The sequence below is a fragment of the Phragmites australis genome, chromosome 2 (genome assembly GCF_958298935.1).
Source record: "Phragmites australis chromosome 2, lpPhrAust1.1, whole genome shotgun sequence".
NCBI classification, from domain to species: domain Eukaryota; kingdom Viridiplantae; phylum Streptophyta; class Magnoliopsida; order Poales; family Poaceae; genus Phragmites; species Phragmites australis.
This window is the reverse complement of record NC_084922.1, coordinates 43,324,379-43,339,595: the sequence shown is the minus strand read 5'-3', so window position 1 is coordinate 43,339,595 and position 15,217 is coordinate 43,324,379. Positions and strand designations below refer to the sequence as shown.

At 45.4% G+C, this 15,217-nt stretch overlaps 1 protein-coding gene across 1 annotated transcript; it reads right to left on the bottom strand.

Moving 5' to 3' along the window:
* Window positions 1-12,662: 12,662 nt before the first annotated feature.
* LOC133909053 (abscisic acid receptor PYL4-like) lies at window positions 12,663-13,456 on the bottom strand. The gene has a single exon (XM_062351328.1). It carries the CDS (start codon window positions 13,321-13,323, stop codon window positions 12,703-12,705), a length of 621 nt encoding a protein of 206 aa, XP_062207312.1. The 5' UTR covers window positions 13,324-13,456; the 3' UTR covers window positions 12,663-12,702.
* Window positions 13,457-15,217: the final 1,761 nt, after the last annotated feature.

Here is a 15,217-nt window from a genome sequence, read left to right as displayed (position 1 = left end):
AAGTAGCAGTTGCTATAAATATGAGTTGTAATCTCTAATTTTTGTGAGTTAATAGAGTTAGAAATTTCATCAAAAAAAAACTTGTGATTTGTTTTTGTTCCTTCATTGTTTTCGTTGAGTAACTGGTACTCGGCGTCTTCGTTTTCTCGTCGTATAGATCGCATGGTCGAGCATAGTCGATAGTGTGGTCGAGCACCTCTGGCCCCATCGTGGTCAAGCATGTATTGGTCGATCGCGTGGTCAAGCAAGAACTCATCATTCACGTGGTCGAGGAGCGTGAGCTGGTCGTACGTGTGATTGTGGGTATCTGAATTCAACAGAGGAGGTCCATCTGAAGCATTTGGAGCCACGTGTCCGCGCCCTCCAGGGCCTGCAAGTGCTACGTCTCACCCTCATCATCTGGAAATACCACGAAATCTTGGTTTGATTCATCCCGTCTCATGTGTGCAGTGCATGGAAATGAATCTGATGCTACTGACGGAGGGAAGAGAGCAGGGCCGGCCCTGAGATTGTAGGCCCGGGGCGAAATTAAAAGCGAGATTTCATTGAATATAAATATTGAAATATTTATATATCAATTAAAAAATAATATTTTGGGTAGAGTCGATAAGCTTGAATAATTTGGAATGCATCCGTTACGGTAAGTTAGAACAAAATTATCGTAAATGCTCACGGGAACAAAATTGTGAGGGATCGAATTACACGTACGTATACTTGTGTTAATGCATGCTAGCTAGGTAGAGATACTCACATGCCCATGTACAATTTGCTACGTGCAACTCTAGTTACTCATTGGTATATGCAGCATGTAACTTGTAACCATAGTAGCTTTGGAGCTATTTACTTGCAAGTGCCAGCACCACAATACAAACGCTGAACACATTGATCGCTGGAGCAAGTGAGGACCTTTCCATATTTCAAATGTGCGATCTCAGCAAGGGTCAAATCCATTTGAGGTAGAGTAGAAACTATAGAGGAGAAAAACCAGCGACGAAAACTCATATGTAATGGTTGACGCATGTCCTCGATCGAAGCTGCGGGCATGTGGAACGCTTTGGAGTCGTGGTCCCACGGAACGTAGAAAACTGGACTATCTAGACAGAAGAAAACATAAAACAGGCAAACAACTAAATAGGTTAGACAGACAAGTCACTTATTTTTTATAGATCAAAGTAACCAGGCCACCTGCGTCCTACCATCTGGACTCCTAGACCTAGCTACTACTCGGACTGTTAGGCATACATACTATACATAGGAACATGAGAGGCCCCTCGGTTTTAGGGGCCCGGGGTGGTTACCCCGCTCGACCCCCTTAGGGTCGGCCCTGGAAGAGAGCATGTCACGTACGAAGGTTCTTGGCGGTGGCATGGACGGTGTAGCGCGGTCGAGGAGGAGGCGAACAAACCAGGAGCTGATGAAGCCGCTGCCGCCCATCCTGCAGACGAGGCTGCCACCACTATCTCCATCGATCACTGGCATCTCTTTATGTGGCCAGCATGCTTGCCATTAGGGATGGCATTTTATACCGATTACCTATTTACCTGCGGGTAAATACTCATATATGGTAGAGTATAGGTAGTATTTGATATTCACGGGTACGTTCATAGGTAGAAAATACTACCAAATGGGTAGACTAGTATGGGTATGGGTAAGAGGTACTTATACCTATGAAACCCATATACTCATATAGATCTATGACAAACGAGCTATTTCTCTAATCCCTAACATTTCACATCATATAAATACCCTTTCATCTCTCTCTTGTTAAACCCCTCCTCCCCGTCGCCCCCTCCCCCAACTAGGCCTCTGCCCGACTACCCCCACGTCACCTAACCCCTCCCCATCGCGTAGCCACACATCGGCTAGTCCCATCGTCCCGCACAACCCCGTCACGCATCCCCATCACACTGGCCAGCCACGTCGCCCCGTCATGCATCCCTCGTCATACTGGCCAGCGCTGCCACCTCGTCATGCCACAACATCGCCCAGGTCGCGCCCCGCCCCACCATGCTGCATTGTCTCGCACCGTCACCCAGCCCCAACCCGTCTCACCGCTCTGTAGGCGATAGGTTTAGAGCCGATTCTTCACCATAGACATTCACGAACATTCACGAGTATACTGCATACAAATAAAAAATCAATAAATACAGATATAAATGAACACAACTCGCAACGAATATACAGCTCGGCGCTCTTCCATCCGCGGCAAGCCCACGAGCCGACACCCGAAAAGTCGGCACAGTGACTCAGTGACGGCAGAACCGACGTGGAGGGGGACCGGTTGCACGTTTGGTGCGACGAGGAAAAGGAGGCTAGGCCCGGCTGCACGCAAGCGGCAGCCGCTGCACGCATACAGCCGTACCGGTGTCAGGTTGGGGCCTGCCACGAATCCAATGATTAAACATACAGCGTACAGCCATACACAGTTCTTTTTTCTTCGGGTGCCTTTTGACTTTGACTAAGAAGCTTAATTATCTATGGCTTAATTACCCACATCGACAGATTAACTTTTCGGTTACTTCAGTTCATCATCATGCATGAGCTAAGCCTACAGGTATCTACATGCCAGAACAGCGAGATTGCCGCAGTCGTTCGTAGTCCGCCTCTGGGCTTCTATTTGAGCTGGCAACGATTGGGCTCAACCAAGCATTCTGGCTTCTGGGAGGCATGGCTCCTATTGGGCTCGCAATACTTTGGGCCGTCTTGGGCTAAAGGTTTTCCATTGAAGCCTAGCTCGGGTGATCGGTTCCTTCTTTCGTGGTGTGATTGTTTGTCTACATGAATAGATGCTGGCTCAAGGGATGTATATTTGATTATCTATATATATTGTTCTAGTCTGATTTGATAGATGTAAATATATATCTGTTGTTTGACTCTCTCCATAATAACCCAATTGCAAATAGACCTACTTATCAATATCACAAAATTATTTTCATACAAATAATCAATCACAGTCTTAATTCTTGTATCAGCTTATACAACCTCATATTTGACCAACCAAATAGAAACTTAGTTTAGTATGTCCAAACATATACAACCAACTAAACACTCTCCTTTTTAACAAATATAACTCCACTCAGTCTGCTTCCACTCAACATATATATAAGGTGTGTACGAGCAAAACTCATACGGATAACCAATCACACCCTGAATGCATGGAGTATGATAACCAATCACACCCTGAATGCATGGAACTTTCATCAGTAGCTTCACTGTGCGAGGTCAAGGAGTTGAATTGTAAATTAATTCAATCAATCAGTCACTGGTCTAACCATGTTGCATGTATCCGGCGGAATTTCGGATTCTTGGAGTTATGTAGCCCACTACGTGAAAAATAGATAAATGAGACAGACACGTCACTTATGTCGTCATAGATCGGGACTCATAAGTGACGGGTCTTCATGCACTAGTCATAAGTGACGAGTCATATTACGACCCATCACTTATGACTTGGCAAAGGTGACAGGTCTCCCTGGGCTAGTTATAAGTGACGGGTCGTAATGTTACCCATCGCTTATAACAAATAATAAGTGACGGGTAATATTATTACCCGTCACTTATTACTTAGATGGCTTTTAACACGTGACCAACCACTATGCGGGCAAACAGTTACTCAACAGTTCCGTCCGCATAGTGCTAGCGATTCTCACCAGCTTAGGTGGGCCAACTGGACGCCGTAAATGTCCAGCACTTGCATGAAGAACGTCAAAAATGTGGCACCAGACCGTCGGCCACGAAGGAGGCAAAGATGACGATCTGCCCGGGACCACGCGGGGCAGGCGGATGGGTGGCCGGCGTCACCACCGATGCTCCCCGCTGGCCAGCGGGGACCATAAGCTTCTGCACCTTCTCCGCGCCCTCCTCATTCAGGAGGCGGGATTTCGGCAGAATGCCGCCGACGTTCGACGCTTCCCGATGGCCGCCTTCTGCCCTTAGCATTTTCCGGGGTGGGAAGTGCGCTGGAGGAGACTGGAGTCAAAGTGCACTGAAGGCTGAAGAGAAGGCTCCCAGTGCTCAAGAACAGCAAAGGCAAGAATGGCGAGTAAGGAAGGCAACGGTCCGTTGCCTCTCCCCTTTTTTATCGCTGGGAGTTCAAACGCCTTATTCCTCTGTGTAATAAGCGAGGCACGTCTTCCTCGATCCGCGCGGAAGCCTAAGCGTCTCCCGCCTCATCATCACCTTCCTCGAAAGTCGAAAGGGCACACGCCCTTTCGGCTCCTCCTTGAGCTATACCAAGAGCTTGGGCCTAAAAATTGCAAGGCCCGTAAAGATTTTGGCACCGGACGACAGAAAGTCACGTGGCACCAATGCTGTGATCGACCTCGAAGAAATAGGGCCCCACCCTCAGTCTCTAGACCATCGCTTGCCGATAGGCCCAGGGCTGCTATCGGTGATATGGGATCCGGGGGTTCCCGAGTCCTGGGGCCAGGACAGCGTAGTGCCACGTGGCGCCGTCCCTGAGGGCCCGAGGGAAGCAAGGTCCGGGAGTGGGTGCTCGGGGACGAGAATAGCTGGTCCCCGAGTACCCCGAAAGCCCCGAGGACCCAAGGGAAGCCAGGTCCGGGAGTGGGTGCTCGGGGCCAAGAACAGTTGGTCCCCGAGAACCCCGAAAGCCTCGAGGACCCGAGGGAAGCCAGGTCCGGGAGTGGGTGCTCGGGGCCAAGAACAGTTGGTCCCCGAGTATCCAGAGAGCCCCAAGGACCTGAGGAAAATAAAGTCTAGGAGTGGACGCTCGGGGCCAAGAACAATTGGTCCCCGAGCACCCATCAAGCCCCATGCTGGTGGACCCCGCAGGGACTCCATGATGAGGTGTCGGTCGGCGGGAAGCCCGATGCTGCATTTAATGGGGAGCATGGACGGTCACATCCGGCCACTTTCCCCCACACTTGCCATACTGAATACACCAGTCCCTGCCGCCGCCTGGCAGGAAGGCGTGGGCACAATTATTGCGGCAGGTCCCATCGCATGTCCCCTCACGGGGCCCATGAAGGAAGGCGGTTTGAAGATATCTTTGATGGGCACGAGGCTTATCATCCTGTCACATCAGACCGCAACAGACCTTCTCTGCCCAAACGAGCATGAGAGAGTACTCAGAGGCTGGTCGGTGGGCGCCCCTGCGCTTGCTAAAGCTGGAACGCGAAGACCAATGGAACTGTCCAAGGGATATTTTTTTCAAACCTCTCTAACATCAACTGTAGACCAATGGTGGTCACTTTTTATTTATTGTTTACGAGAACTTGTGCCCTCGTTCTGGGCACTTCCTGAAGGGCCTCCTCCCCCGGTAGATAAAAGGGGGGAGGGAGCACCTTGTAACGGGACCTCGATTAGATGAGATCGACAGCTGGAGAACAGAGAAAAAGGATTGATGGACGGCCAAAAAGATAGAGATCCAGAGAAAGATATTCGAAGAGCATTAATAACATACTAGACATATAGGAGTAGGGTATTACGCCTCCGTGTGACCTGAATCTGTCTAAATTCTTGGTGCATTTATTTCTACCAGCTAACGAAGATCCATCCTGCCTAAGTCCTACACGCATTAACCCCACGTACGAGGTAATTCTAGGACCAGCCCCCGACCGAATCTTGAAGGGGATCAGGATCCCTGCTCGTGGTGTTCATCCACTGACAGTATTCCTCCCAGTACATAAGTGCCAGACATAAGTGACAGATAATCTAGTTACCCGTCACTTATGTCCGCTCAAAGGTGACGGATAGAGGTTATAACCCTTTACCGATAATATCATTGGTGACGGTGATAGATCATTACCTGTCACTAATAACTAGTTATCAGTGACGTGTTTGAAGTAACGAGTACAAGACTCGTCAACAATAAGAATTATTATCCGTGACCTATAACTATTTTTCACGTAGTGGCCGATCAAACCGGACAAAGTCGATGTATCAGACTCCTTTCTGAAAGATTAAGTCAGCATGTATCCGCACCACAAGCTCAACGTCAAAGTGTGGCTGCACATTTCACTTGTCCGATCCCATCTCTTATCACGTATCGGTGCGCGGTAGTTGACTATAGCCCAACGTGCACGGTGAGCATCCACTGCAGGTGATCGAACACTGAATCGCAATCTTGCTATCTTTTCTGTTTCGGGGCCTTGAATTTTGTGTCTGCCGGCATAGAAATGGCCGACCAAACTTGCAACATGAATACACGATAGTCGTCTATTCTTAAGTCCACAAATAGCCTTAACCCCCCGGGAATTTCTGAATCCTGGGAATACATGCATGGAATGTGGCATTACCGAGTACTGACACAATGCAGACCTCGAAACTAGTAGCAAATTTCCGGTGAGCCACATTGGCATGGTTATGACCCAAGCTTAGGTAGCTAATGAAGCGTGTTTAAGTGGTAGTGTTCACGCCACTGATTAAATACTAAAACCACAAGCCGGAGACACGCCAATGTGGCATTGGTCCTGGCTAAATCGGACAGAAAGACTTGCAGGAGAAAATTGCACTACTACGAAAGTAATTTTTAGAGACGGATTGTAATTTATTTTTATAGTTATTTAGCTAATCCGTTTAAGATCGAAGGCCTGAATAATTTTCACAGACGCAAAATAGATCTTCTGTAAAAATCTATTATTACAGACGGTTCACTTAAGGAATCACTTGTAAAAATAGGCCTAGAAACCGATTTCTACAGACGATTTCTTAAGAGAACCGTCTGTAGAAATCAATTTTCAAAGACGGTTTCTTATTATTTTTCAAGTCACAAGTCACACGATTTTTCACGTGAAATACGCGTGCGTGCGGTTCTTAGCACTCGAACCCGGGATCTTTCAGCTTGCGCGAACCTTTCTTACCATTTCACCAGAGAACTGCTAATGATACTAACACCATATGCAATCCTTTTGATATCTTCTATCCGAAACTTCAAACCATTATTTGAGTATCTAAATAACTTCAAATAAAAAACTTTTCAACTATAAAGTTGTAGATCTCGTCGAGGGCTACAATTTTCATATAGATTTTGTGCTCATCCAACTTAGTATGAAAAAACTATGAATTTTTTAAGATAAGTTGTCACTTATTTCTACATGCGATTTCTTATATGAACCACATTCTATTATAGTCCTCGACGAGATCTATAACTTTATAGTTGAAAAGTTTTTCATTTGAAGTCATTTATATGTCCAAATAATTGTTTGAAATAAGAAACCGCCTGTGAAAATGACCCCATTTTTACCGGCGGTTCACATAAGAAATCGCATGTAAAAATGATCTTTTACACAGACGGTTCCTTATATTAATCACCTGTGATAATCATCATATTTTTAGAAGCGATTCATAGAAGTAACCGTCTGCGAAAATATATTTTCACAGTCGATTCATAACCACAGCGGACCTCCGCTAACTGCGCAGATAATTTTTCAAATAAGTCGTCTATAAAAATATACTCTAGGTCTCGAAAAATAGTTTTTTATATTGTTGGCCACTTGCAAGCAAGTGTGCGCACCATGAACATCTTTAGGCAACTTGGCGTCCAATAAAATCATGCAGCTGATACGATTCATTGAAAGATTCTTGTCTGGGAGGCCAAGGAAAGGAGTTCCATAGATGGGCCGCCTCTTTCTGAAGTTTCTGCGTGCTTACTATACGAGTATATATGTATCTGAAGCCCTTCTTAGAAATGCAAGTGGGTTCGCAACATTCCTTTCGATTGAGACTAGGACTGCTGGGAAGGCGAGGGGTGGGTGCGCTAGTGTCCAAGTGCCGCCCCACTTGTCTTTTCATTTCTATCAGAATTGGCTCCATTAGTGTTCCACGTGTCAATCGCAGGATCGCAGCTGATCAAGCAAGACTGCAGTTCAGTACGTGGGAGATGTAGAGCGAGCATGGAAACAGCTAGTGTACAAGAATGCAATTATTCAGAGTTCAGATTACAGCGCATGCAGGCACCGCGTCGAATGATCAGTAGTGCGTGAGTTTCTGCATGCCAAAAGTTCTGAGACGAAATTATGTATGCAGCTAATTTACGCCTCCCTCGATGGTTAACTGACAACAGACAGTTATTACGTACTAAGTTGCTAGCAGTGTTTATCATGAGGCACATGCAGGTTTAGGCCATCTCCAACAGAGTCTCCAAATTTGAGGATTCTAATGCTACAGTGTTTTGCTGTATACTGTAGCATTAGAAATCCATCTCCAATAGATCTCTATCCAGTGATACAGTACTGCTACAGTATTAGGGATAGGGGATGCTGTAATAGTGATAGGGGATGCTGTAATAGTATTTTGAGGATAAAGATTTGAGGTAGCTATTAGAGATGGTCTTAGAAGGTCGTAGCTTCTACTATAGTTTTTTATGAGCGTTTAGCAGTTACATAAGTCAAATTAACAGGCTGATAAATTCTCTGTGCATGCACCAAATTAAAGCTTGTCACTTCCGGAAGTTGAAGATTCTGAGTTTCTGACCATATGTATATGGTTGAAATTGTAGTTTTTGTAAGTTGCAATTATATATTTAGTGCTTCATTTTTTTAAAATGCAGGCGGCCAATGAGATCGTAGGACCAAGGACAGTACGTCTTTATCAGAGAGAGTAACTTGGCAAGTAGTGCACCCTGTAACTATCTGGTGAAGCCCACTTATCCAATTACAACGCAGTATCAACAAGCATTCCAGTTGCGATAAATTAAATCATAACTATATCGCCATAAGAGATATAGAGTAATAGGATGGCTCCGGACGGATGATCAGTTGACAACTTGCACGTGAACCAACTTAATTTCCTACGCAAAACAAGGCGCAACTTGTAGGGCAACTTGCATGCCATGACATGCCGCACTCTGGACAGAAGAGAGAAGTGTCAAAACAAAAGAATACGGAAAGCGAATTGATCGAGAGAGGTACCCACCCCTCCGCCTAGATAGAACAAGAGACAAGAGCTGCATGCCAATTGAGCAAATGGGCAATGCATCTCAAAATATATATTGCGTGATGCGTGGTATTCTATTTTAACCGTCATTAAGTTGCTTAATCACCTGAGGAAATACTATCTCCGTTCTTTTTTACTTATCGTTTAGAACATCGATACGGTTTTCAACAAGCACGTTTGACTATCATTTTTTATAACTACCTCTTGGTAAAAATTGATAAAAATTAGATGATTTTAAAGTATTTTTCATGGCAAATCTGCGGCTAGTATTATTTTTATGTGTCAAATTCTAATAATTTTATGTATGTTAGTGATTAAAAATTTTAAAATTTAACTGCACGTATTATAGGATAATATTTATTTAAGAATAAAGATAGTAATAATGAAACTATATATGCTAACAAATAATGCCATTCGAGGCTTGTTTAGAAGCGAAACATTTCCTACAGACAGGCCCTCAGAAGGAATCTGAACACTTTAAACAGCCTGGGAAATCTATATTCATCCAAGGTTAAAATTGTCCAAATTCATGTACGCTTTATGCAATTGGTACTACTTGAGATTCTGTGGACATTAATTCCCCGCTACAGTACACACGTTTACCTAACGTGCAATATTTTGAGATCCATGTAGTGCGGTTCAGATGAAGAAAAGAGAAATGCAAGAGACATTAGAGAACAACAATCAAAACATTGTTATTTTCTTTTTAGCATTGATGGATTTTATCTACATATAAATATGGTCAAATTGGAGAACAAACATATCAGACGTGCACTGGGGCCTCTGTTCTTTTAACTTATATCTGATGCATCATAATCTGTAATAAGATCAAACTTCAAAATATGGTCATTAAGTGTCAACTATTAAATCCACCATAGAAACAACTATAGATTTTCGTTGTTTGAAGTACGTACTTTCACAAAACGATAACTCTAGTGATTTCTAATTAAAAATTTACAAAGTAAATAATGGTCAAAGTAACTTTTCAAAGACTGTAAAAAGTCGATAGCATTAGATTAATAAAAGATTTAGTGATTGGTTTCTTATAAATAAAATAAATCATTTTTACAAACTTCGCCCTCTAAATAGGTCACAACTAATGTTTGAGTGTGCACTTCCCACGAAAAAAAATGTCTGACATGCACTTCCCGCGGAAAAAATGTCTAAGCGTGCACGAGAAGAATCCCAAAGCATGTTTCCCCACAACTGTCACCGGGCATTTGTACTTAACTAATATCTTGCATTTTTTTCTTTTCAAGATTACATAAATTTATTAATTTCTTCAGAACGCAAATATCGACTACATAAGAAGTGTATTTCAGTATGTTATGTACATATACGATATTACGAAGACAAGGACACAAATATTCGGAGGGAGGGCTATCTGTAAGGATCGGAGATGTCCTAAGAGGAGAGAGAATTAGGACACTTAAAACTATTTCGACTTCAAAAATAATACAAGATAAATCTATATCAATTTGTATCTAAATAAGCTCTAGACTTATCTAGTATGTCTATTCTACTGATCAAAACGCTTACAACCTATCTAAGAAGGTAAATTATAAGTAAGTAAATGCGGAAACATAAATAAGGTAGAGAGAGCAAACTCGGCATAAGGATTTTTTTCCCGTGATATCAATAGCATGAATGCTACCCTTAGTCCACGTTGGAGCTCCACAAAGGATATGCTCCCGGTCGGTACTCGGTCACGGCCTTTGAGCCACCAAGTCATAAAGACAAAACCTCCACCCAGATGAGCCACCAAGCCACCAAGGTAATATCTCACCACTAGCCTCTCTTCCGATTCCTCACCGCCATGATCACTTCGAAGCTTGAGCCACAAAACCAAAGGTCTCCGCGTCCCCGCACAATCGCCTTGCCACCGCTCCACACCAAGTCTGAGTGTCAACAAGCTTACCAGTGAGTCACCAAGACTCCAAGATGCCGACATACCAAGAGGTACATTGTTGTATCACTCCTTGATCCACTCTCTAGGCAGCAAACACCTAGCAACTCACTCTCTAAGCCTATAAGTACTAATCACTCCCTAATCTTATGCTTAATTACCTTGGATGATCACTTTAAGCAATTTGGTGGCTTGGATATCTTCTCAAGTGTATATGAACTTCTCTGTACTCCAGCACCTTAAATGACTGAGTGGAGGGGTATTTATAGCCTCAAACTCGCGCACTAGTCGTTAATCCAACGGCTCTAAAAAGTTGTTAACACCGGATGACCCGGTGAGAACAGTAATACTAACACTGGATCATCTGGTAAGTACACTCTCACAAACTAGCCATTGGAACCCTACTCAAATCTCTGTGAACACCGTATACTCCAGTGTATACTGCAACATCATCACCGGACATTCCGGTAAATATACCTTAACCATCCGAGCCAACTTCTTCTCTGTGTAAATTGCTCTGGTGTATTCCCGATGCACATCACTTCATCACCGGACCATCCGGTGAGTTATCCTCAGTCAGTCGAGCCAATGCAACCCTCTCTGTAAAATATGCTCTGGTGTACACATCTTTAGAGCACTGGACCTTCCGGTGAGGTCACTGTATTCTCCCCTTTGTCAACAATGCTCCGGTGCTTTCTTCCGATGTGTTCAAATCAATCACCGGACTATCTGGTGGGGTCTTCTATTTCTTCTTCATCTTTACACTGTTCATTGTCCGGTGTGTGCACTTCATTCACACCGGATTGTCCGATGCCTTGAACTCTGGGTTTCCACGTCTGTAACCTCTTTGGTGGAATTGCTCCGGTGTGCACAACACTGATCACCGGACAATCTGGTGAGGCAAACCTGCCTCTGTCTCTATGCACTGTGCATTGTCCGGTGTGTATAACATAATTAATACCGGACCATCCGGTAAGGCAAAACTCCCTGAAACCTGTCCAATTCAACCAAACTTTGTCCCGACTTCGGTGGCTTCTTCATGTATTGCATCCATAAGACCTACTAACATATATTTTTGACAAACATGTTATTCTTATTTACTATGTTATCATTAATCACCAAAATCACAATTATAATCTAACAGGACCATTTTCACTACACCATCGAATATCCAAAACTGACTTACCAGATATATACATGGTGAAACGTTATGGCACCTGGTCGATCCTTTGGCTGGCAACCATTAGTTAAGCTTGAATTGACATAGTATTTTTTTAAGACAAAGCTGGGAGATCTTTATTCATTACTTACATGCATGTTTACAAAGCAAGGGGATCAAGAAGCCAAACATGGCGACCACTTTCTAGGGACATGCATACTTTGCTAAATTGTGAGCATCAACGTTTGTCTCCCAATCTTTCATGGCGTATCTCCAGTTTCTCGAACTGACGCCGTCGGGCCTCAATCTCTGTAATCACCGCACGAGAACTTGCATCTGCTATGATCGATTAAGCTGTTCACTACCTCCAGACAGTTGATCTGAGACCACCATAATTCTTGTTACGTTGATCGATCCAATATCGAGAGCTTGACTTGGCTTGTTATATGTTCACATCCTTAACCCACCTCCCAAACACCCTCGTTCTCCTCTCACAAACCTAGAAGTTTTTTTTTAACATATGTGCATATGATCTAGTGTTAATGTTAACAATAGCCATATGATACTACTTTGTGGAGTCAAGAGAGGAAAATAATGATCTAATTTTTTTAAAAAGAGAGAGAGAGAGAGAAACGACTCAAAATACTATATTAATTAATCTCAGAAGGAACCCCCCCCCCCCACCCACCCACAAACCGGCAGCCCAACCGTGGCGTCCGTCCGTCCGGAAGAGCATGCATCAGTTGTGGCGCGGCACTGCCATCGCGAGCTGCTCGACCGTGCTCGCCAGCGACTGGAGGTTGCAGCGCACAATGGTGTCAGCGAACGTGCGCGTCTCGTCGATCGTGTTCCCCGGCGGCACGTCCACCACGTACGACTCGGCCACCATGGTGACCAGCCCGGCCGCCGACGCCGCCTCGTGCACGGAGGTCACCGAGCGGTAGTTGGAGAGACGGTGCTCGCCGCCCACGATCCGGAAGCTGAGTACCCGCCGCTCGTCGTCTAGCATCTCGAGCCGCTCGCGGCTGCTCGAGGCGGGCAGCCCGGACACAACGCAAACCTCCCGAACCGAGCCCACCGCGCCACCATCGCCGTCCACGAGGCGGCAGCTTCTTATGAAGTGCTTGTACTCCTGTGGCCGATCGAAGCGCCGCACCACCGACCACACCGCATCCGCCGGCGCCGCAATCGCCTGCATCACGGCCGAGCAGCACTGCCCCACGGCCACCGCGTGCTCGTGGTACCGCGCCACCTCGCCCGGCACCGCCGCGTGAGCAGCGCACGCCACCACAGAGGCCCTCCCGCCGGCAGTGATCCGGCTGTGCTGCTGCGGCGACGGCCGTGTAGGTGCGGACGGCATTGTACTAGCCTTTCGCGGGTGTTCTTCAGCTCTCTCTCTCTCTGCAAAGAGGAGAGGATTCGATTAGGTTGGATTAACAAAGGAACCCATAGGCTTATATACGCGAGAAAAGGGAGATGGTTTGCAAGTTGAATAATACTAGTATTTTTTTCTTAAAGAAACAGGTAGGAACTCTGCCAATTTTATATTGATAAAGGAGTAGACACTACATAGTCTTTAAGGGATAAAAACAAAAGAGGAAAAGGAACCCTAATTAGACATGCGAAAGAAAAGATGCTAGACTCTTGCCTCCCATCAAGCACCATGCTCCAGCCTTCTCCTTGATTTTTGCCACAAGGGCGACCGTCGTATTCTCTCGTTGCAAAATTGTAAGGATGATGAGAGATCTACTGGCCTTAGGAGGCACTCCTTGCAAAGACCCTATTGCAATCCACCATTCCTTGACTATGTCAAAGGTATCTCATGCCGTTGTGTAGTTGGCTCTCCCAGTACACCAAGTGTAGATGGTCCCCCCATACGCGTGTGAAGAAAATGCAGTGTGCAAAAATATGGATCATCGACTCATCTGCAGTTCGCAAAGTGGACAAGTCTTCTGGTTCGGCCATCCCCTCATTATAAGCCTGTCTACGGTCCAAATTCGATTATGTAATGCAAGCCATGAGAAAAATTTGCACTTCGGTGGCACCCATACATCCCAAATCAGACACTCCACATCAAAGGATGTTGAGCCTAAGAACTATGCTTGGTAGGCTGAGGTGGCAGTATATTCTCCATGGGAGGTGAAGTTCCAGGTGATAGCATAAGGGACATTTTCATTTAACTGGATGTGTTGGAGGCGTGTGCATAGGCGGACGAATTCGATTAGGGTCTGGGCGGAAGAAATAGAAGTGAAGTTGATGTGCCACACCCAAGAGTTGTTGTGCATAGCCTCCCTCACCTTCTGATTTGTCCTTTTGGAAATCATGAAGATTTTTTGTGCTATCATCTTCGGTGAGTCCCCTTGGATCCATGCTGAGTGCCAGAAGCTTGCCTTTTCCCCATTTCCGATGAAGATCGTGGTAGCCGCTACAAAAAGTGCCCGATCCATGTTAGTGCAAGGTGTAGGCATCCCAACCCATGGTCTATTAACCGCCATCCATTCATACCACAACCAACGAAGCTGGAGCGCTCTTGCGAATTTATCAGGTTCAGGGTGCCTAGTCCCCCAAGTTTTGTATGGCGGCAAACTCGTCTCCAATTGACTTTGCATCTTCCTCCCTCAATCTTGTTTACTCCAGACCACAGAAAAAGTGTGTCTCTTGGAGTCAATTTCCTCAAGGACGTTTGTCTGGGCCTTCAACGCCACCAAGAAATAAATAGGCTGTGAGGTGAGCACAGATTTGACTAAGACCTTGCGCCCCGCCGGGTTTAGATGCCATCCTTGCCGACTTGCGAGGTGGTCACTCGCTTTATCAATGATCGGTTAAAAATCCTCTTTTCTATTGTGCCTTAAGGTGATTGGCAAGCCCAGATATTTAATTGGGAAAGATGTTTGGACTGTCGGGAGGTTTGCCAAGATGGAGTCGTGGGCAATGTCTCAGCATCTAATGGGGGACACCGTGCTCTTTTGTAGATTGGTGATTAAACCCATTACTCTGTCGAAACGGTTCAAAAGCTCAACGGTTGCATTGACGTCTCGCACCATGGGTGCTAGGAAGATGAAAACATCATCAACATAGAGTGATAGACGTAGCTTGGAATGGTTGCCCTTCAACTTCATTAGGAACCCGTCATCGTTGCTTGGTCGAGTAGTCGTTTCAGCGGGTCGATGGCCAGGGCAAAGAGGAGTGGGGAGAGCAGATCACCTTGGTGTAACCCTCTCCTATGTTGTATGCTTGTCCTCGGTGCTCCATTT